This window comes from Cyprinus carpio, chromosome B8 (genome assembly GCF_018340385.1).
Source record: "Cyprinus carpio isolate SPL01 chromosome B8, ASM1834038v1, whole genome shotgun sequence".
NCBI classification, from domain to species: domain Eukaryota; kingdom Metazoa; phylum Chordata; class Actinopteri; order Cypriniformes; family Cyprinidae; genus Cyprinus; species Cyprinus carpio.
The window spans coordinates 11,879,557-11,900,827 of record NC_056604.1 but is presented as its reverse complement, the minus strand read 5'-3'; the positions used below and the strand labels follow the sequence as shown (position 1 = coordinate 11,900,827).

At 35.8% G+C, this 21,271-nt stretch overlaps 2 protein-coding genes across 4 annotated transcripts; one reads left to right on the top strand and one right to left on the bottom strand.

Annotated features, from left to right (window-relative positions):
* Nucleotides 1-2,979: 2,979 nt before the first annotated feature.
* Nucleotides 2,980-5,170, top strand: LOC109104946 (LHFPL tetraspan subfamily member 5 protein-like). The gene is made up of 3 exons (XM_019118280.2): nucleotides 2,980-3,555; nucleotides 4,724-4,960; nucleotides 5,160-5,170. Exons 1-3 carry the CDS (start codon nucleotides 3,138-3,140, stop codon nucleotides 5,168-5,170), a joined length of 666 nt encoding a protein of 221 aa, XP_018973825.2. The 5' UTR covers nucleotides 2,980-3,137.
* A 1,648-nt stretch (nucleotides 5,171-6,818) lies between these two features.
* On the bottom strand, nucleotides 6,819-20,915 carry LOC109092455 (SRSF protein kinase 1-like). 3 transcript variants are annotated; one of them, XM_042729708.1, is made up of 16 exons: nucleotides 20,824-20,915; nucleotides 20,080-20,134; nucleotides 18,691-18,818; nucleotides 18,016-18,124; nucleotides 17,831-17,918; nucleotides 17,534-17,621; nucleotides 17,165-17,271; nucleotides 16,400-16,565; nucleotides 16,167-16,192; nucleotides 15,500-15,716; nucleotides 15,004-15,351; nucleotides 14,643-14,743; nucleotides 14,099-14,206; nucleotides 13,889-13,958; nucleotides 10,312-10,404; nucleotides 6,819-7,990 (listed from the first exon to the last, which is right to left on the bottom strand). In XM_042729708.1, exons 1-16 carry the CDS (start codon nucleotides 20,834-20,836, stop codon nucleotides 7,806-7,808), a joined length of 1,902 nt encoding a protein of 633 aa, XP_042585642.1. In that variant the 5' UTR covers nucleotides 20,837-20,915; the 3' UTR covers nucleotides 6,819-7,805. The 3 variants fall into 3 exon arrangements, with proteins under 3 accessions (XP_042585642.1, XP_042585643.1, XP_042585644.1); XM_042729709.1 differs by lacking the exon at nucleotides 10,312-10,404 and adding an exon at nucleotides 10,946-11,038 and having other exon boundaries at nucleotides 20,824-20,909; XM_042729710.1 differs by lacking the exon at nucleotides 20,824-20,915 and adding an exon at nucleotides 20,751-20,818.
* Between the last annotated feature and the right edge of the window lie 356 nt (nucleotides 20,916-21,271).

Here is a 21,271-nt window from a genome sequence, read left to right as displayed (position 1 = left end):
CGACCAAACCTACACAATGCAAATGAAATTTACTACACCACAGTAAAGCTTTTGCCTGATTTGTATGCAAGTTTTAGTTCAGCCCTGTGAAGCACAGACATCGCATGCTAGAAAACATCATTATATTCCAGAACAATGGAAGTGTACACGTGGAAGTTGATTTCTTCCACGCCTGCTGTGAACACACATCCTCATTGAATTCTCTGCTGGTGTGTTCTGACGATGCTGTGCTCATGGGGAAATTCATCTGGCATATTTACAGCTGCTGTGTAATTTTATTTATAGGGCATCCTACAGTATGATTTCTGATGGGAGGCAGCCATCTGGTGGTGAAGCTCCTCACTGCATACTAAATAAGGGCACTTGATAAATCATACCAAAAATAGCCTCCATGTAAGTACAGTATATGTGTATTTAGCTTTGGCAGAGGTTTCCTTTAATGCCCCAGTATAATGGCATGACTTGTGCCATGTAGGCCTATTTATTATTGGACCAGAGACGTTTGTGGTGGGACAAATACATTTTTTTATCAAGTTTGTCACAATCCACCTTCGTTGCTGCATTTCTTTGTTTTTTAAGATGTTCCAGCACTTGTTCCTTTTCTCCACTTCGATTCTGATGTTTCACAGGAGCAGAGAGGCAGCAGAAGCCTGTGTGTCACTAATCATAGATCTGGCACATTCTGGTGACACCCAAGGCAGAAACATCATGTGGCATGTTTGGTCTTTTTAATAAAATATAAGAATTTTTGAATATAAGAATATGTGCATAACTCAATTTTGACAAAAATAGATAGAACCTTATCATTCCAAGGGGATGAAGTTCTTCAAAGCATTTATAGCTGTAAATGTATCTTAAGATCTCTTTGTGCACTATCAAATCTATTGCAGTTGAACAGATGTTGCATTGCTATTGCAGCATTGTGTGATGCTCAAGGGTTCTGTTTACATATCAGGCTTGCAGCGCCTTTGATATCTTTGTAATTCTTGACCTACAAAGCAAAGGCTTCACATCACGCCCAAGAGGAACGCAAACATCAGAGTGCAGTCTTAGTTGTTGACTGTCTTGTCTGACAAATTCTCTTTTAAGCAATAAATTCCTGACAAAGATACATTTGTTTATTTATATCACTATACTAACCTCATTAGCAATGATCTCTCTTTTATTCTCTCTTTCCGTTTGTCTTGGTGGACACTGTTTTTTTTTTAGAACATAAACTAAAACTTCGAAAAAAAATAAACAACCAAACCAATAAATAAATAATGTTTTTTTTTTTCTTTTAAAATATATGGTAAGTGTATTTACTTTCCTATCTTATTTATTCACCATTATACACTACCACTGTTCAAAAGTTTGGGATCAGTAAGATTTCTTTCAAAGAAATTAATACTTTTATTTACTGTAGCAAAGATGCATTAAATTAATTAATATGAACACTGTAGACTGGCGAAAACAGTAAAATAGAAAACAGTTATTCACAATATTACACAACACAACATATTAGCAGTTGCATTAAGCATGTTTTTTCCCTGCTGTCTGATGTTTTACCAGATTTATAATAAAGCCATTAGGATCGGAAAGGACAACCACTAAACACAGAGATTAATAAAAAAAAAAAAAAGCCATGAAGTTGATGCTTATAGTACATGTCAAGGGTCCTCTCATACAGACACTGAACAAACTTTGTCAACATAGTTGGTTCCTGCAATTTAAATAATAATAATAATAATTTTGGGAGTAAAACTGTTTGTTTTGCTGAGATAAAGTTGTATTAATCTGCTGTGTTACTGTACATAGATTTGGAGCATCTTTTATTAATAATATATAATCATATACAGTGCCTTGCAAAAGTATTCATACCACTTCATGTTTTATGATGTTGCTGCCTTTTGTTAAACTGCTTTAAATTACTTTTTAATATTTTTTTCCGCATCATTCTACACTCCATACACCATACTGACAAATCAAAAACAGATTTTTTTTTTAATTTCTTAAAAAATAATAATAAATAACTCAAATAAGTTCATGGCATAAGTAGTCAAACCCTTAACTAAATATTTTGCTGAAGCACCTTTACAGCCTCAAGTCTTTTTTGTTTGATGCAACAAGCTTTGCTCATCAGCATTTGGCAATTATCTGCCATTCTTTTTCTCTGCTCTTCACTTCTCAAGCTCTGACAGGTTAGATGGGGCCAGGTTTCTCCAGAAATATTTGATTGGGTTCAAGCCCACTCAAGGACACTCACAGTTGTCTATAAGTTGTCTTCTTCCATTAAGGGTAACAGAGGCTACATGATTCTGTGAACCTTCAATGAAGCAGAATATCTTTCTGAACTCTTCCCCTGTTTCTGTGCACTACAGGCAGTTCTTTTGACCTCAGGGCTTGGATTTTGCTCTGATATGCATTAATAGCTGTATTATTAAGCATGTGTGCCTTTCCAAATCATACCCATTCAACTGAATTTGCCACAGCTTAACTTCACTCGAAGTGTAGTAACATCTACAAGCAATATGAATGCTCCTGAGCTAAATTTCAACTGTCCCTCAATCAACTGTTTTTTATTTTTAATAAATTTGCAAAGACGTTAAACACCTGTTTTTTGCTTTACCATTACGGTGTATGGAGTGTAGACTGATGTGGAAAAGAAGTAATTTAAAGCAGTTTAACATAAGGCAGCAACATAACAAAACGTGAAAAAAATGAAAGGGTATGAATACTTTCATAAGACACTGTATAATAATGCATCTTCACAAAAGATAAAGAATCCATGTTGGTCCTAGAACACAATAGTTGTTCTTTTACTGTGAAGTAACAAACATATCTAATTACAGCATCTAAGAGAACAGGTTATTGTTGCCACCTTATTCCTCAGCTTAATTTACCATTAATAATTTAAAAACTGACACCTTTGTTGGCAACAATGTTGTTTCAGACACTATTCCACTGGTGACGGTCTCACTAGCCTTTGGACTTCTTTGAAAAAAGCCAATTTAATTCGTTTCTTTGAACTAAATGGATACAGTAAAATAAGAGCTGTCCGTGGGATTGGATTCTGAGCTAGCTTTTCATCTGGTCTGGTTTCTTCTTGAAAAATATCTACAGACATCTAATCTCGCTGGATAAGTTAAAGTCTAATAATGGCGAATGAGAAGATGCTTCCAGCCCAAGAGGCTGCCAAAATCTACCACACCAATTATGTGAGAAATGCCAGGGCCATCGGCGTCATGTGGGCCGTTTTCACCATATTCTTTGCCATCATTATGGTGGTAGTCTTCATTCAGCCCTACTGGATTGGTGACAGTGTTAACACACCGCAGGCTGGATACTTTGGGCTTTTTCACTACTGTATTGGCAACCCCATCACCTCCGAATTGGTCTGCAAAGGAAGTGTATTTGATTTTGGTTCGATCCCGTCTGGAGCTTTCAGGACTGCTTTGTTTTTTGTAGGCACCTCAATGCTCCTTATCGTAGGCACCATTGTGTGCTTGGGTCTTTTCTTCTTCTGCAACTCTGCAAGTGTGTACAAGATATGCGCATGGATGCAAACATCTTCAGGTGGGCAAAGTTTTTAGTTAGCCTTGCTAGTAAGCATAAATACATAAAAGCAGTTAAAAAAAATAACAAAATATGAAATATTGTTTATTAATTTATTAAGGGTAGAGACCTGAATAAGGTTAGAAATGTATTTAGTTTTTTGTTTAATCGCTTGATATCGATCACCAGGCTGTGAGGGACAGTCACACTGTCTAATCAATAACATGTTAAAGGGAAAGGGGGAAAAAATCTTTATTCATTTATTTACTTACTTTTGTTTTTGCTTGTTTTTTGTTTTTTTTCTGCAGAAATAAAGTCATACAGCTTTGGACAGAACAGAGTGTCCTTTTTTTTTGGCCTGAATCAATTTAAACTTTTAGATTAATTTCAGAACATGTTTTTCTGAGTTTCCTGGCACCAGGGAATATTTTGGAAATACATAATTGAAGACATACACTACCAGTCAAAAGTTTTTCTACAGTTAGATTCTCTTCTTCTCACCAAGCCTGCATTTATTTGATATATGATCTTTGAAATATTTTTACTATTTAAAATAACTGTTTTCTATTTGAATATATATTTTAAAATGTAATTTATTCCTGTGATTTTAAAGCTGAATTTTTAGCATCATTACTCCAGTCAATCCTTCAGAATCATTCTAATATTCTGATTTGCTGCTCAAAAAACATTTTTTATTATTATTATGTTGAAAGCAGCTGAAAAAAACTTAAATATTGTTAATAATAATAATAATAATAATAATAATAAATGTTTATTAAACAGCATATTAGAATGATTTCTGAAGGATCATGTGACAACAAAGACTGGAGTAATGATGCTGAAAATTAACTTTTATCACAGGAATAAATTACATTTTCAAATATATTCAAATAGAAAGCAGTTATTAAAAATGTTTTGCTGTATTCTGGATCAATAAATGCACGCTTGGTGAGCGGAGAGAATTCTTTAAAAAATATTACAAAGCTTACTGTTCAAAAACTTCTGACTGGTAGTGGATTTGTTGCGTTAGCGAATTTAAAAACATTTTAAACTGTGCGTCTATCCCTCACAACCTCGTTTTCATTCGTGAAAAATTTAATATTGCCTCTACCCTGAATAAATGAATATTGTAATATTTCTATACAGAGGGAGAAGTTGAAAACTGTAATCTTTGCACTTATTGTTGTAGCTGTGTTGATGGTGATGGGTTGTATGATTTATCCGGACGGCTGGGATGCTCCGGAGGTAAAGCGGATGTGTGGCGAGCGGACAGACAAGTACACGCTGGGGAACTGCACCGTTCGCTGGGCTTATATTCTAGGCATTATCAGCGTCCTGGACGCAGCGTTACTGGCACTGCTTGCTTTCACTCTGGGCAACCGGCAAGACAAACTGCTGCCAGACGACTTCGAGGTGGAGAATAACGGTAAGAGAAGCACTGATTAAGGAATGATTTGGAGATTAATCAGAATGTATTTATTACTCCTAATTCAGAGCAGAACATGAAGTTACACTGGCTATGAACTAAATAGATTCTCACTTTGAAAATGTAAAGATTAATAATATAATTATGCATAAATAATATGGATAACGATTTTAGTGATGTTGTTTCCATTTGTTTATAGATAAAGCCTGAAACCAACGGATCTGAACTGCAGTGGACATGGAACTGGAGATTCTTTAGTTAAAGTTAAAGTGAATTATATAATAATAATAATAATAATAATAATAATAATAATAAACCTAAATAAACTTTATATGTGTGTGTGTGTGTGTGGGCCATTCTACAGAGTTGGTGCAAACTGCTGTCCCACAACCAAAAACATATTTAAAAAGAATTTAAGTATTCAAATCTTAGATTTTATTGAAACCCACAATAATATTTACAATATTAGTAAACTTAATATATATATATATATATATATATATATATATATATATATATATATATATATATATATATATATAAAATCATCATTTATTGATGATAAAAATAATTTTAAATTTTTTTTTTTCCATTGTTAATTTTAAAAGCATATTTTTGATTCTTTGTGAAGTTTAAAAAAATATTTTGTTTTCTGTCAATTATGAAATTTTATGTAAAAAATAATGTTTTTCATGTCACTACCAAGACAGTACGTTTTAGTCAATTGACCGCAACCCTAAATTTATGATCAGAAAATATTTATACGTCCCCCTCTCCCATAGCTACAAGTTGTATGTCCCATCATTTTGAGGCAAATGTGTTAAATGTAACACAATTTGAAAATCTGAATAGCATCTTTGAGCTAGGTTCAAAAGTATCTAAAACTGTCACTACCGAAACATTTAGTGGAGTTTCAGTATAGTGACATCTTTGTTTTTTAGAGTGTTATCCCATAGAATTGTCACTACTGAAACAGTCACCAAAACATGTCATCATTGTTTCAGTAGTGAGAAAAGGGAGCACATAATCCTCATATTTGGGGGAAATAAACTTAATTTTAGTAGTTATGCAATTTGTGTGTGTTTTAGTATGCGAGTTAAAATCCTGTAATGTGATGTGGTTGCAAACAAAGCATTACTGTCACTACCAAAAATTTGCAGTCACTACCCAAACATGGGATGTTTCGTCAAAAATAAAGTATACTGAATTATCAACTAAGATGTTTTGTTAGTTTTTGTTTCAATGTATATTCAAACTAATGAATCCTTAACTTTGAAAACAGTATATGATCAACGTTTCGCCTTTTACAAAGAAAAAATTATGATTGAAATAGTTAAAAAATGTAATTGTTATCGATTTACCTCTGAAAAAAAACTTTAATAAAAGAGAAAATATATACATTACAATAGGTCAATATAACCCTTCTAATTAAATTTTTATTACTATTACGGTAGTGACAAATTTGGGGAGAGGACAATTATTCCAAAACCTTCTGAAAATACAATATGAGAATGAACTGCACAATTACTAGAAATGTGTAGCTTGGACATTATACAATTTGCATACATACATACCTAAGGTTATAAAGTAAAACTGTCAATCCAGATCGCCAGCCACTGGATATGATGTATTTCATGTACTAAAATTTTATCAAATAAAAAAAAAACATACACTTGTTTTCTGCACTCTTTACCTATTTTTTCCTATTGCCCACAGATTTAGCGACACAACAATTATTTAATCTTAACTTTTATCTGTACAAAATATCATTGCACATTACAATGAAAAGTAATCTGCTTTATCGCCTCCATTTTATAACATTTTACATTTTTGGAAAACAGCAGATCAGACCAACAGGTGCACCCATCTTCCAAATGCTTTATTAAAACACTCCTATCCAGCTAAATAATCTTAGCTTAGATGCAATAGTAGGATTTCTTTTAAAAACTGTACATGGCTGTAATATACAGATCAAAGCAAACTCTTTGGTACACATATATACAGACACACACGCATGCACATGCGCGCACACATAAATCCAACGTACAACACACTCACAAATGTTTTTTTCTTTTTTCCCCCCCAAATATCACTTTTTGTGGCCCTTAACAGTTACTGTGAAAGCTTCTTGTACACTAAATGGACTGACCGTGAGTGAGAAGACTTCATCTCTTTAAAATCTAATCTGAGACAGACAAGATCAAAACCTACCGAACTAATAAACACACGCACACATACACACACACACACACACACAGAAGACACTTGTATAGTTGAGAGAGAAACACAGAGGTGCGGCGAATCTTGACGCAGAACAGAAACATCTTAATTTATACTCTACAGTCATAAAGGTAAACTAAACAATTCCCTTTCCATAAACCACCATTCCTTTCCCACTCAGAAAACTATGAGTAACAAAATGATCTCTTGTGCATCACACTGCAGTCCGAGTCGTCAGTAATCAGGAGGATTGGACGGCATCTCATGTTAGTACTGCAAAAAAACAGACCTCCATCTTAATTTTTCACGAATTCAGATAATACCTAAACAGGCGCCTCCTAGGTCTAAAATTCATCCTTTGCCAAAATAAAAGGGACGGCATTGGGATCAAGATGGGTGTGATCCTCACAAAAAACCTCTCAACTCTGAGAAAAAAAAAAAAGTAGAACAAAAGCCACTAGAACAAAAACAGACAGGTTTACTATTCCTCTGGTGAGCCGAGCAAATGAAATCACTCAGATTAACATAAGAAAAATACTGGAAAAAAACTGAAAGTGATCTGTTGCAGTTTCTTGAGTTCAGGGAGAGATAGCCTTGAAGTATGCGCAGTGGCGGCTAGAGGCCACTAGAGGGCAAGCCAAGGGTGTCGCAGACAGTCGGCAGCAGTGGCTCTTTTCTCTGGCAGGAGCTCCAGCATTGGAATCAGAAAATCAGTGAAGATCTCTGCCTCCTCCCGAGGCCACTCGTACTTATCCATCAGAACATCCAGCAAACCCCACGGCTTCAGTTTAGTGATGTGCTTCAGGTCACCTAGAGAAATCACACAATTAAGAGTCCAGGTTTCTCATTCCATGCAGTAGTCTAGTACTGTTTTTTTTTTTTTTTTTTTTTAACTTTCTGGCATTAACATGTCGCCTCACAAAGTTATATGAAATCAACATTAAACTTCATTTTAAAGTGATAATGGAATCCCTTTCAGAATGAATATATATATTTAAAGAAATAAATAATAAAAAATTAAAGTTAATACATTTTCATTTCAAAGACAACCTTTTTGGAATGATGGGCAGTGGTAAATTGTGCAGAAATGTGCATTAAATTCAAAATTCTGATTTCATGTTAACTGTTAAATGTACAGAAATCCAAACGTACATACAACACACATCAGTGAGGCTTTGCTTTGAATTTGTTTGGGGTCGGTGCATTTTTTATTTTTTTTTAAACCAATTACTTTTTAATTCAGCAAACGCATTAAATTGATCAAAAGAGACTTTTACATTGTTCCATAGGATTTCCATTTCAAATAAATGCTGTTCTTTTGAACCTTCATGGTTTCCACAAAATATTGAGCAACATAACTGTTTTCAAAACTGATAATAAATGCAGGGCTCGCAAAATCGCTAGCCTGATGTCCCGGGGCTATTGTGTGTTTTCCAGTCAGGCTACCAAAATGTATCACTGTTCTATATTGAATAGTGAAATAAAATCCCTTCCTTGATTTGCATTGTTCACTCGCTTACAGTGGTTAAAGAGATCTCAGTTGATCATTTGCACACGTTTCTGTCTTGCTGATTTAAACAGTCAAGCGTTTTAAACCATTCAAGTGCAAGAAGAGGCAAAAGAATTTGTTACTGACACGCTGATAACTGTGCGCACACTCAGACACTCAAAATTACCCCAAAATAGCTGTCTCAGCAAGTATTATCTTAAACAGTTGGTTAAGTGAAGTGAACACAAAGAAACTGGACGTGTATCATCACATTAGATTGTCAGGTCTTAAAGGGCCAGCAGCCTATAAATACCTGCTGCTGTCTGTGTCAGTAATGTTAATCAAACAACAAAACACCACTTTAGCAAAGATTAATCTACATTTAACTTATACAGTGAACACTATGCAGTGTTATTTTACACTTAAAGGTGCTGTATGTAGGATTGACACCGAGTGCTTGAACTAGTTATTGCAGTCCAAATTCAAAATATTGGAGAGGGTTTTTTTTCACCCACCCCCTCCTCCTCAGACTTGATGCACAGGTAGGTTGCCAGATTGATGACAACAACAGGAACAAGCGCACTTGATGATAAATTAAATGCGCTGTGTTTTCCGCCAACTGGCAACCCGGGGTGCCGAAATACAATTGGGTAAACTGGCAGTGGGCAGGTTTCACAAACCAAAACAGACACTGACATTCCGGCCCTGAATGCACATTTTCAAAAGAGAATAGCTGACTGTAGCATCATTTTTCCAGTAAACAAGTATGTTAACCTGGCATGTTTCTTAAATATCTGCAAACATATTATGGTCATTTTATGGTTTAGTAGAGTCAAAATCTTACATACAGCACCTTTAATTACATTTTAGTGCCTGAAAACTATTGTTAGACATTACTTTATGTGTAGCTTTGTTATATTTTATCTATGCTTTTATTTATCTATGTTCTTATTTTAGTTATGAGTGTTCACTTGTCTTTAATACTGTTTGACTTTTATTAGTTATGCTACTAGCTTTTGCTGTGGTATTAAAGAAATACTTTAAGTGTCCTTTAAATAATTTTAAAAAATTTGCTCACCAAAAGAATCTGATCTGTGACTCAAAACCTGTAATGTGATCCGAACCATTAGATTTGTGATCTGTTGCACCCCTATAGTCTTGACTTGTTATACAAAGAAAAATACTTTCTAAACAAGCTGATTGCTTGACAAGCTGATGTCTAAAGTGGAGTTCGACCAATATCTTTTTTATTTGGGCTAGTTAAATTCATTTTGGGCTACAAAAATCTGAAGAATGCCTGGCAGAAAGTAAATTTTGAAATTTTGCAAGCCCTGAAATTATTCATGGGCACCAAATCAGCATATTAAATGATTTCTGAAGAATCATGTGTCACTGTAGATTGGCGTAATGACTGCTGACAATTAATAAATCACAGGAATAAATTAGAATTTAAAATATAATAAATATAAAATCTAATATTTCACAATATTATAGCTTTTTACCATCTTTTTAATCAAATAAATGCTCAGTGAAAACTTTAAAAAAAATTATCAACCCAAACATTTGAACAGGAGAGTACATACTCGTTTTTAATAAAAGCATCATGACGAAGTATATAATGCATTCATAATTGCCACATTACCTTTCTTGGTGAAAAACTCCTTGGAATATTTTCCGGTCAATATGAGTTTGCGTGGGACGGCCCCCAGCAGTTCAATGATCAAAGCAATGTGGTCTACCATCACACACAGAGAGTGCCGAGCAGGGAGGGGGTGGTGAGGTGGAGGGGAGGACCAAACATTGAATAACTTGATCAGACAGTGTTAATACAGTCATTCACCCACCCTGAGAGCAGAGACATGAGAGGAAAAACAAGGAGACGCAGCCATGTCCTGACAGCACAGACGGCAGTCACATAGTGATCTATTTTCACATCAGAGGTTCAGATTAAAGATTTCAAGAAGAATTGGACTTGTGTAATGCAGAAGTGTTTTTGAGGTTGGCCTGCCTCTGGTGAAGCTTCAAGCTAATTCAGTCATGCCGCACGCAATTCAGTGGCTTTGAAGCTACAACAGTTCGTCTATTGTGATTAGGGCTGCCTCAGACTTGTAAGAAAGCCTTCTTGTGAACAACTGGACATTTGCTGAAGAAGATTTTAGCAAAACCTTCAGAAAAAAAGTGTGACATGGCTGTGCTGTCAATGGAGCTGCTGGATCTCCTCTCTTCCCTTCAAACCCCTCCCTCAGAACAGGGCTCTTCCTGACTGACAGGCGTACCTTTACAGCTGAAATATTCCTGTGAAAATTTCCCGCTCAGAGCATAGTGATGGGGGATATGCCCCAAAAGCTCAATAATCAGAGCAAGGTGGTCTGAGAGAGAGAGGGGGAAGACAGAGACAGAAAGAGAACATGATCATGGAAAGGGAACAAGCAGAAAGAACATGGAGAAGATTTAAAAAAAATAAAAAATAAAAAAAGAAAGAAATGAGGACAAATTCAGTGGGCCAGAATGAGAGATTACAAGCTGAATGGGGTGTCTTCATCATTAGACTTTTCAATTTAATTTGAACTTGGAGCTACCTTCCTCTTTGAGATGACTCAAACTGGAAGAAGTCTGAAGTGTGATCTAATTCTGCTCACTCCATATTTAGGAAAATGACATCAGTTGATTCCAGTGCAATGTGGTCTACCACAAGTGTCAGAACACAACATGTTCTAAGCAGGAGCATAATGAATCTCTCCAGTTTGACTTCTTGTCTGACCAGATTCTGCTAAATACCTTGCAGATATACAAATACAATAAATTTAAGCACCACAATGCACAATTTACAACCAGATGCTTCATCTATGTAACCTTTATACTTGTCAAATGCCATGAAATGATTCGCCTTTCAAATCAATAGAATAATCTGAATTTTCACTTGATAAGTAATGAGTACCTAACAACCACATAGTGGCTCAAAACATGCAAATTCTGATCATGACTAACATATCTCTCAAAGATCTGTTTAAACAGCATTTACACTCCAGTGTAAACACAGATCACAGATGACAGAATGCCTAACTCCTAACGAAGCTTGACTGATGGGTAATAAATTAGGTTTTAAGTTTACAAATTCTTACCACACTCAATCAATTTCTAAGGCATGCAAAATATGCATCTTTCTGTTTTTAGTCCATTTAGTTACAGCATCAGCTAAGATTAGAAGACTAGGAGGAACAAAGAAACATGGGTCAATAAAAGAGGCAGAAGTATTGGGCGAAAGGTGGAGGAGGAGGAAGTGAATATGAAGAGGAAGTTTATAGAAGAGACAGGGTCTCAATGCATTTTAACAGCAGGCTCTGATTGTTAGCAGGGAAATAACAACAGGATTACTCAAACTCTTAAAGCACTGAAATTTCAATACATATTAGAATAGAAGAAAACAACATACAATTAATAATTAAATAATTAAAGTATTTCAATTCTATTACATAGTCACTGTAGTGAGACATTAATGTGACAAAGTAAATTGTCAGTCACATTAAAACTGAAATCATTAGATACATCTCAATAAATCAGAATGTCGTAGAAAAGTTCATTTATTTTAGTAATTGAACTCAAATTGTGAAACTCGTGTATTAAATAAATTCAATGCACACAGACTGAAGTAGTTTAAGTCTTTGGTTCTTTTAATTGTGATGATTTTGGCTCACATTTAACAAAAATCTACCAATTCACTATCTCAACAAATTAGAATACTTCATAAGTTAATTGGCCATAATTGTTGGCCTTCTAGAAAGTATGTTCATTTACTGTACATGTACTCAATACTTGGTAGGGGCTCCTTTTGCTTTAATTACTGCCTCAATTCGGCGTGGCGTGGAGGTGATCAGTTTGTGGCACTGCTGAGGTGGTATGGAAGCCCAGGTTTCTTTGACAGTGGCCTTCAGCTCATCTGCATTTTTTGTTTCTAATTTTCCTCTTGACAATACCGCATAGATTCTCTCTTGGGTTCAGGTCTGGTGAGTTTGCTGGCCAGTCAAGCACACCAACACCATGGTCATTTAACCAACTTTTGGTGCTTTTGGCAGTGTGGGCAGGTGCCAAATCCTGCTGGAAAATGAAATCAGCATCTTCAAAAAGCTGGTCAGCAGAAGGAAGCATGAAGTGCTCCAAATTTCTTGGTAAACGGGTGCAGTGAATTTAGTTTTCAAAAAACACAATGGACCAACACCAGCAGATGACATTGCACCCCAAATCATCACAGACTGTGGAAACTTAACACTAGACTTCAAGCAACTTTGGCTATGAGCTTCTCTACCCTTCCTCCAGACTCTAGGACCTTGGTTTCCAAATGAAATACAAAACTTGCTTTCATCTGAAAAGAGGACTTTGGACCACTGGGCAACAGTCCAGTTCTTCTTCTCCTTAGCCCAGGTAAGACGCCTCAGGAGTGGCTTAACAAGAGGAATACAACTGTAGCCAAATTCCTTGACACGTCTGTGTGTGGAGGCTCTTGATGCCTTGACCCCAGCCCCAGTCCATTCCTTGTGAAGTTCACTCAGATTCTTGAATCGATTTTGCTTGACAATCCTCATAAGGCTGCGGTTCTCTGGGTTGGTTTTGCATCTTTTTCTTCCACACTTTTTCCTTCCACTCAACTTTCTGTTAACATGCTTGGATACAGCACTCTGTGAACAGCCAGCTTCTTTGGCAGTGAATGTTTGTGGCTTACCCTCCTTGTGAAGGGTGTCAATGATTGTCTTCTGGACAACTGTCAGATCAGCAGTCTTCCGCATGATTTTGTCGCCTAGTGAAACAAACTGAGAGACCATTCTGAAGGCTCAGGAAACCTTTGCTGGTGTTTTGAGTTGATTAGCTGATTGGCATGTCACCATATTCTAATTTGTTGAGATAGTGAATTGGTGGGTTTTTGTTAAATGTGAGCCAAAATCATCTCAATTAAAAGAACCAAAAGACTTAAACTACTTCAGTCTGTGTGCATTAAATTTATTTAATACACAAGTTTCACAATTTGAGTTGGATTACTGAAATAAATGACCTTTTCCACGACATTCTAATTTATTGAGATGCACCTGTATGTCCTCTACTGTAGGCACGTACATGCAGCTGTAATCCGGATTAATTAACACTGTACCATCTTTCCTCAATAAATGTAATGCAGGAAACATTCATCATTTTTGTATTTCAGGCAGAAAGAAGAAATATTGCATTACCTTCATCTCTGGAGTAATCTTCACCTGAGTGGGGCTCAAACAAATAATCACCAGTGGCCAATTCAAATGCCTGAAAAAAGAAAGAACATTCGATATCAGGTCTGAATCGTTACCAAATTGATTTACCTGATCTCACAATGGTGCCTGTCGATTTATGTAGAAGTAATGCAGATTTAACAAACTGATGAAAGACCACGTGTAGCCTCTCACCATGCAGGCTGTGCTCCATATGTCAGCGGGTGTGCTGTACCCCGATCCCAGCAGCACCTCCAGAGAGCGGTACTGCCGGGTCTGAATGTCTTCAGTAAAGTGCTTGTGCTGAAGAGCAGAAAAATCATAGCAATACTCAGCTCTGGACAAAGTCTGATTATTCAATTTATAAAAAGATGAAATCAACTCCTATATTTAATAAACGTCTGTGCACCATTTATCAATCCACACTCAACCAAATAAACTTACACTAACGTTCAACCCATGGGTGCTGGTAAGATTGTTTTAAGGTTTATATATAATATAAATATTATATTTAAGGTTTATTATATATATATAAATACAGTAATATTGTGAAATATTATTACAATTTCAAATAACTTTATTTATTAATTTATTCCTGTGATGGCTAAACATAATTTTCATCATTCATTACTCATTATATTACTTTAGTATCACGTGATCCTTCAAAAATCATTCTAATTTGCATTTTTACAGATAAATGACTACAACTTGGATTTCATCAGATTATTGAGATTCTTACCACCCAGCAGGCATTGCCAAGGTCAGCAATCTTAACCTTGATTTTGTCTGCGTTAAGTGGCTCCAGTGGATTGACCAATAGGCTTCCAGATGACAATTTATCTGGAAGAGGAAGAAAAAGCGAATCAAAAACAGACATATGTGGACACAATTATCTGTCATTGTAAAATCACTCATCAAAAATGCTCATTATGTGTTTACCTGAAAATAATAGCATTGCAGGTTAGAAACGACATGAGGATGAACAAATAATGACACTTTTTACATTTTTTATGTGAACTACCCCTTTAATACAAACAGATACCAGCATGTAAAAATCCTATAATTTTAATCCTCTTAAAAGGCATAGAAAATACACTGACCGTCCTTTAGCTTATCCTTGTTCTGTTCCCTGGCTCTAGTTCTAGTCTTTTGCTGATCTTTCTCTTCGGGTGGCAGCTCTCCCTCCTCCGGCTGCTCTCTGCCTGAGGTGCCATTACTGTAGCTGGCCTGGTCCAGTTCAGGGGACTCTGCCCCATTACAGTACTCGTACATGCTTTGAGCAGTGTCCTCTAGGCCTGTGTTTGCATTATGGTGGTCCTCCTGTAACAGCTGGCCATGTCGCTGGTCTCCTTGATCATCCTCCTCAGGTTGTGTTTGACTGGAGTGCACACAGCCGTTACAGCTGAGCTCAAGTGAAGCATCTGAGGTTAGTCTCTCTCTGGTCCCTACTGTTACGTGAGATGCAGAGAAACAGAAATATGTTGGTGAAGTGTTAATGGTTGCTGATTTGTATGGAATCACAAATAATAGCAAATTCTAAACAACTTTAATTAACATTAGCACTATAAAAGACTATTGATACAAATAGAAGCTAACTTATTATATCCTCAGTAGCAATATCCTGCAGTGACGCTTGTCTGAGTGGGGCACAGGAGGGGGATTTGGGGGAATCTGGTTCATCCTCCTCTTCCTCTCTGCCTTCAGGCCCAATCTCCATCTCCTCCAAGTCCATAATGCACTTCTCCAGGAGCTCCGCTTGACGCTTCTGCTTCTTCTTTAGCTTCTTTTTCTTGTTTTTTGACATTTTTGGTGCCTGAGGAAGAGCAAGATGGGTAATCATGTTAATGCCAAAAAGCAAAAGCATTTTGATGACAACTGAGACATTCCAGGTTATTTGACAAATAAAGGTAAACTACCATGCAAATGTTTAGATTTTTTTTTAAACATGACTCTCAGTCTGAACAAGCAAGCATTTATTTGGCTAAAAACAGTAATATTGAGAAATATTAATCCAACTTAAAAAAGCTGTTTTCTATTTTAAAACATTTTTAAATGTAATTAATTCCTGTAATGGCAAAGCTGAATTTTCAGCAGCCTATACTCCAGTCTTCAGAGTCACAAGGAATTTTGATGATTCTTTTTTCTTTTAATCAGAGTTTTAAGCAGCCTATACTCCAGTCTTCAGAGTCACAAGTTTCAAAAAGATAAATAAATATTTCGAAATGAAATGCATAAAAACGTCAGCTTAAGAAGGAAAGCATACCTGTTTAGGCGCTGGGGCAGTGCTCACTGGAAGATAAAGAACAACACAACAATTTTAAGAGCAGTATGCTAGAGGGTAAGAAAGCTAATCAACAAGTTGTGTTAATGAGAGAATGTGAACTGGCTAAACAAAAACTAGTGGGGAAAAGTTGACACATACTCATTCAAAACTGACTGAAGCCATGTAATAAGTGTGCTTCATCATGTGTGTGTCAGTAAGCAGAGCCGCCCTACCTGCTGACCCAGATGGAGGGGGAGCGCCAGCTTTCTGCCACTCAGTGGCTTCTGCAGCCAACCGCCTGATATACAGCTCATCCACACTCATGAGAATGTTCTCTGGCTTAATATCTGTGTGGATGATTTGACACTTGGTGTGCAAATAATCCAGACCTTGAAGAACCTGAGAGATTTCAAAAACACAGAGACTCAAACAACTACAAATATCATAATTACATTGTTATTATTATTATTATTGTTTTTTCACAGCTCTCTAAACGAGGTGATTCTGATCGCTTCTGATTTTAACTGAGGAACACTCTGTAGATTTTTTTGTTTTTGTTTTTAAAAGTAGTCTCTTATGTACACCAAGGCTGCATTTATTTGATTCAAAATACAGCAAATTAGCACTATCCACAATTTAAAATAACATTTCTATTTTTATATATTTTAAAATGGAATTTATTCATGTGATTGCAAAGCTTTTTGTTCAAATTCAAATCTTTTGTGTCTTTAATGTCACTTTTGACCAATTTAATGCATCCTTCCTAAATAAAAGTATTTCTTTAAAAAAAAAAAAAAAAAAAAGATGTGACAGACACTAAACATGCTGTTGTTATCAAATCATTCTGAATTCTTTAATACAACCAAAAATATTCAGCAAGACTGTAAACCCATAATAATTAATCTGTAACTGATCCACTGAATCCAGGACAGCAGTTAATTAGTCAAACCGTAATTACGTGAACACTGATCTGGTTGTGCGGTGGTGTGCTGTGTTACCTGTCGAATGATGCTCTTGACACAGGGCAGAGGTAAGCCTTGATAGTTGGACTTGATAATCCATTTAAGCAAGTGGTGTCCTAGAACCTCAAACACCATGCAGACATCTGAAAGGTCAAGTGAAGGTCCAACGCTTTTAAAACACAAACTGCTGTTGATAGAAATAAGTGTAGAAGTTCTAACTGAAAAACATAATACCAGAAAAGCTTCTCTCAATATAATCACTACCACGCAACAACTGTTTCAATGTGCCCTTGTAAAAGAATTTGGGGTATCTTAAAATAGCATGGGACACCTGCTTGAAGACTTCTTAACCCATTTTCTTTCTCACACACAGACACATACAACATTCTTCATATTCAAGGATACGAGTCCCATTGACCCCTGAGATCTTGAAGTCATCCAGTAGCTGCACAACCATCTCTCTGTTTGGATCATCAGGGTCTGTATTTCTGACCTGGAAACAAAACAAAACAATATAAAATAAATATAAATAAATTTAAGCATCCTGGTTTAGTGATATGTATGCTTGCCTGAAAAAAACTTTTTTTTTTTTTTTTTTTTTTTTTAATCTATAATTAAATAAAAAATAATCAAAATAATTGAATAAAAATAATTTTTCTGAAATGATTATTTAAAGTGTTTTAGTGGTTTCTTGATACTTACAGATCTGAGTAGCTTTATTTCATCCAGAGCTGTTTCAGTGTAATGCTCTGCACTCTTTACCACCTTCATTGCAACAAACCGCTTCCCTCTGCAGAGAAGGAAAGAATGAAGAGAAAAACTGTATTATTCATATGCGACTTCGGCACATTATAGTATTGTGTTATTCAAAATGACAAAGCTCTTACTGGATGTCCCAGGCCAGCCACACAGTGGAGAAATGCCCCCATCCCAGCTTCCGGATCACATGGTATTTACCATTGAACAGGTCCCCTATTTTCACATGGTGATATCCTCCTAACCAAAGAAGAACAGCAATCCTTCAATTTGTATTCAGACAGCTCATCGATTGTCCTTTAGGGCTAGTTTGATTGTCATTTTGTTAGGGACTGATTTTAAGCAATCAATTAAAAGGATGTTTAGATCAAAAATAGAAATTAGAATTTGATCAGACTATTGACATTGTAAAATAAGTAAATAATAAAGTAAAAATAAAGTGAATAATAACATCACTTCCCTTTTACATTAAATACAAAAAAAAAATCACAGATATTTGAAACATACAGTGATGGGGTATAAACACAGAGGATGATGACATTTCGGTATTTACAGTACAAAATATCCATTTCTTTTGCAGGTTAAACCAGTTATGTGTTGCACTTCTAAGAAGAAACTGTAGCTTCAACAACAGAAAAAACAACAACTTTGAAAAAAGGAAGTGCTTCTAGTCTTTTTAGCTTTCTCAGACTGAGCTTGTCACTTCACAGACTGAGCTTGTCACTTCAGCAATTTTAAGTCTAGTCTATAATAATCAAGCTGTAACTTCTGCTGTCGAAGATAACTTATAGAGCTTTGTCTCCAACCTTTGCAATAGTCGTTAGGATCTTCTTGCTCTTCATCATCAGAGCCGAGGATTTCCTCATCGGGCTCCTGTATCTGGGTCTCTGCAGGGGGCTGCTGTAGTGATGCCCCGCGTGGAGGATGTGCTGGCCTGAGGGATGACAGTACATTTCATTTAGGTCAATGGACACACATTAAAGCACAGTCTATATAGGGCGGTCCTCTTACAGTATAAACACTCACAGAGCCATCATCTTACATGAAAGACTCTTTGATGCTGATTTTACATGGATTAAATGTTCTGACAATCGCCTCAGCATGTGATTAAAATTTTTGACACGCTACACTCACATAAAGACTACATTTTACTACATAAAAACACTGAATGAGCTCACTGAATAACCGAACTGGACTGACCTGAATAAAGCAGCTATATAATATTAGAATAAATTAAACAGAAGTTGTTATCATAACTAAATTACAGAATCCTGATCTAACAACTTTGTGATGCTGATGCTGTTTACTACTGCAAATCTGCTTTAAAACTTTAAAACCTGTATTGTTAAAAAAAAAAAATCTACATTTTTAAAAATGGTCATCGTTCTTTCCAAGAAACTTTAACATACATGAAATTTTTCCAGTCCACAAAAGGTTCTTTAAAGTGAAAAAAAAAGTTCTTTAGATCATTCAAATATTCTTTACACTAAAAAAAAAAATGTTTCTTTTAATAACTTTTGAACTGATAGGTTGTTTTGGGGAACCAGAAAAATTATTAATCTATGGCCAAATCCCCTTTTGGTACAATAATTATTTAGAGTGCTAAATAAATAAACTTGACTTGTTATTAAAAATAAATACATTTTTTCCGCATAAGATCCTTTGTTAAATACAATGTTGACACACTCATTTAAAAAAAAAAGTCTATCAGTGCTTCAATGCATTTTACTGTCTGCATGTTTCCATGCTTGGCTTAACTCATGCAAGAAAAACACCTGTGCCTTACATCACAAAAACTGAAGTGAAAGGAAGTGCAACTTGATACTCTGCATGCCAAAAAGATGACTTAATTTACCAAAATGTTAAGAGATATTATCAAATGAACTCCGTTCAACAAATAATACTGAATAATCAGAGTAAACTCAAGATGACTCATTCTGTACACATCAACAACCTACTAAACAACTTCCAGAACATCATAAAAAAAATTAAAAAGTCAACAGACAGAATTCAATATTTGGTTCTTAATGTCCAATAATAACATTTCAGAAAACAGTTTAACTGCGCACAACCCAGTATACATATAGGGAGTCATTCTTAGGTCTAGTCTAACACTGCCATTTAAAAAATTTAAATTAACACCCAAATAAATAAAAACTAGCAGGAAAAAACAAGAGAATAAAGCACAAACTCACTTCTTGGTCGTCTTCTTGGCTTTGGCCCTTTTCTTCCTCGCCTGAAGTGCCAGAACTGGTGTGACAAATGAAGTGCAACATATGACAATGAAACTATGAATTAAAATATAACTTATATTCAGTTATTCAAAGACAGCCAAACATAGCCTGACAATAATACAGGAACACACAGACCGGTGATAGTAATCTTATGTAATGCACATAAACAATACACAGCTGGGTGTTTACAGTGTGACAGGAACTGAGCGCTTTACATGAGTGCAGACGTGGCTCTTTAATAACATGCATTTTTCATCTGTTTTTATAACGCCAAGAACATGGATGCAAAAACGAGGCTGAAGGAAATGAATTCCTGAAGTTTCCACGACAGCAAAGAGGAAAACAGACGCTTTCCACTCTCATCCAGCTGATACGTGCACGAGCCTACTCATAAGATTAACGTCTATCTAAAACAAGAGAAGCGAAATCGCTTAAATTGACGGCGATACAAACCGACATTAAAACATGCCTCTGGGGCGTGATGAAAATAAATTTAGCTCACTTCAGCTGCAGACTGACTGGCTACATGCTAACGCTAAAGACACCAGCCCATGCGTCCCAATACAAGACAAAACGCGCCTTTATGCTTTAATATTACACTACTCGTTTGAGTCAGAATGTAAGTTAGTCACCTTGCCTCATGTATAAACGTTATAGCTTCAAAGAAGGCAAATATTATTCAGAGAAAGTCAAGGAAGAGATTACCTTTTCTCTCCATGTTGGCCCCTTAGTTGGCGGCTTGGGTGGCCCTGCGCATGCGCGCACCTCCGCGGGCACGCGTGTCTTGAGTCTTGCGCGTTCACAGTGCGAACTGTCATATATGTTTTTATATTTTTTTGTTAATGTTCTCAATAAGTATGAAAACATTATTTATGAATATTCGCTGAAAGCTCAAAACATCAAAATTTTAACTTTCATATATTTTAGATTCATTGCACACCAACTGAAATATTTCAGGCCTTTTATTGTTTTAATACTGATGATTTTGGCATACAGCTCATGAAAACCCAAAATTCCTATCTCAAAAAATTAGCATATCATGAAAAGGTTCTCTAAACAAGGTATTAACCTAATCATCTGAATCAACTAATTAACTCTAAATACCTGCAAAAGATTCCTGAGGCTTTTAAAAACTCCAACCTGGTTCATTACT

Bases quoted from the DNA above. Each gene is read 5' to 3' on its own strand.
- LOC109092455 (XM_042729708.1), bottom strand. The intron at 15,352-15,499 runs GTTAGCTTCTAT...CTCACGTAACAG, and splicing joins TGCTACTGAGGATATAATAA to TAGGGACCAGAGAGAGACTA. The intron at 14,207-14,642 runs GTAAGAATCTCA...TCTGCTCTTCAG, and splicing joins TTGGCAATGCCTGCTGGGTG to CACAAGCACTTTACTGAAGA.
- LOC109104946 (XM_019118280.2), top strand. From the start codon at position 3,138: ATGGCGAATGAGAAGATGCTTCCAGCCCAAGAGGCTGCCAAAATCTAC. The intron at 3,556-4,723 runs GTGGGCAAAGTT...TTATTGTTGTAG, and splicing joins ATGGATGCAAACATCTTCAG to CTGTGTTGATGGTGATGGGT.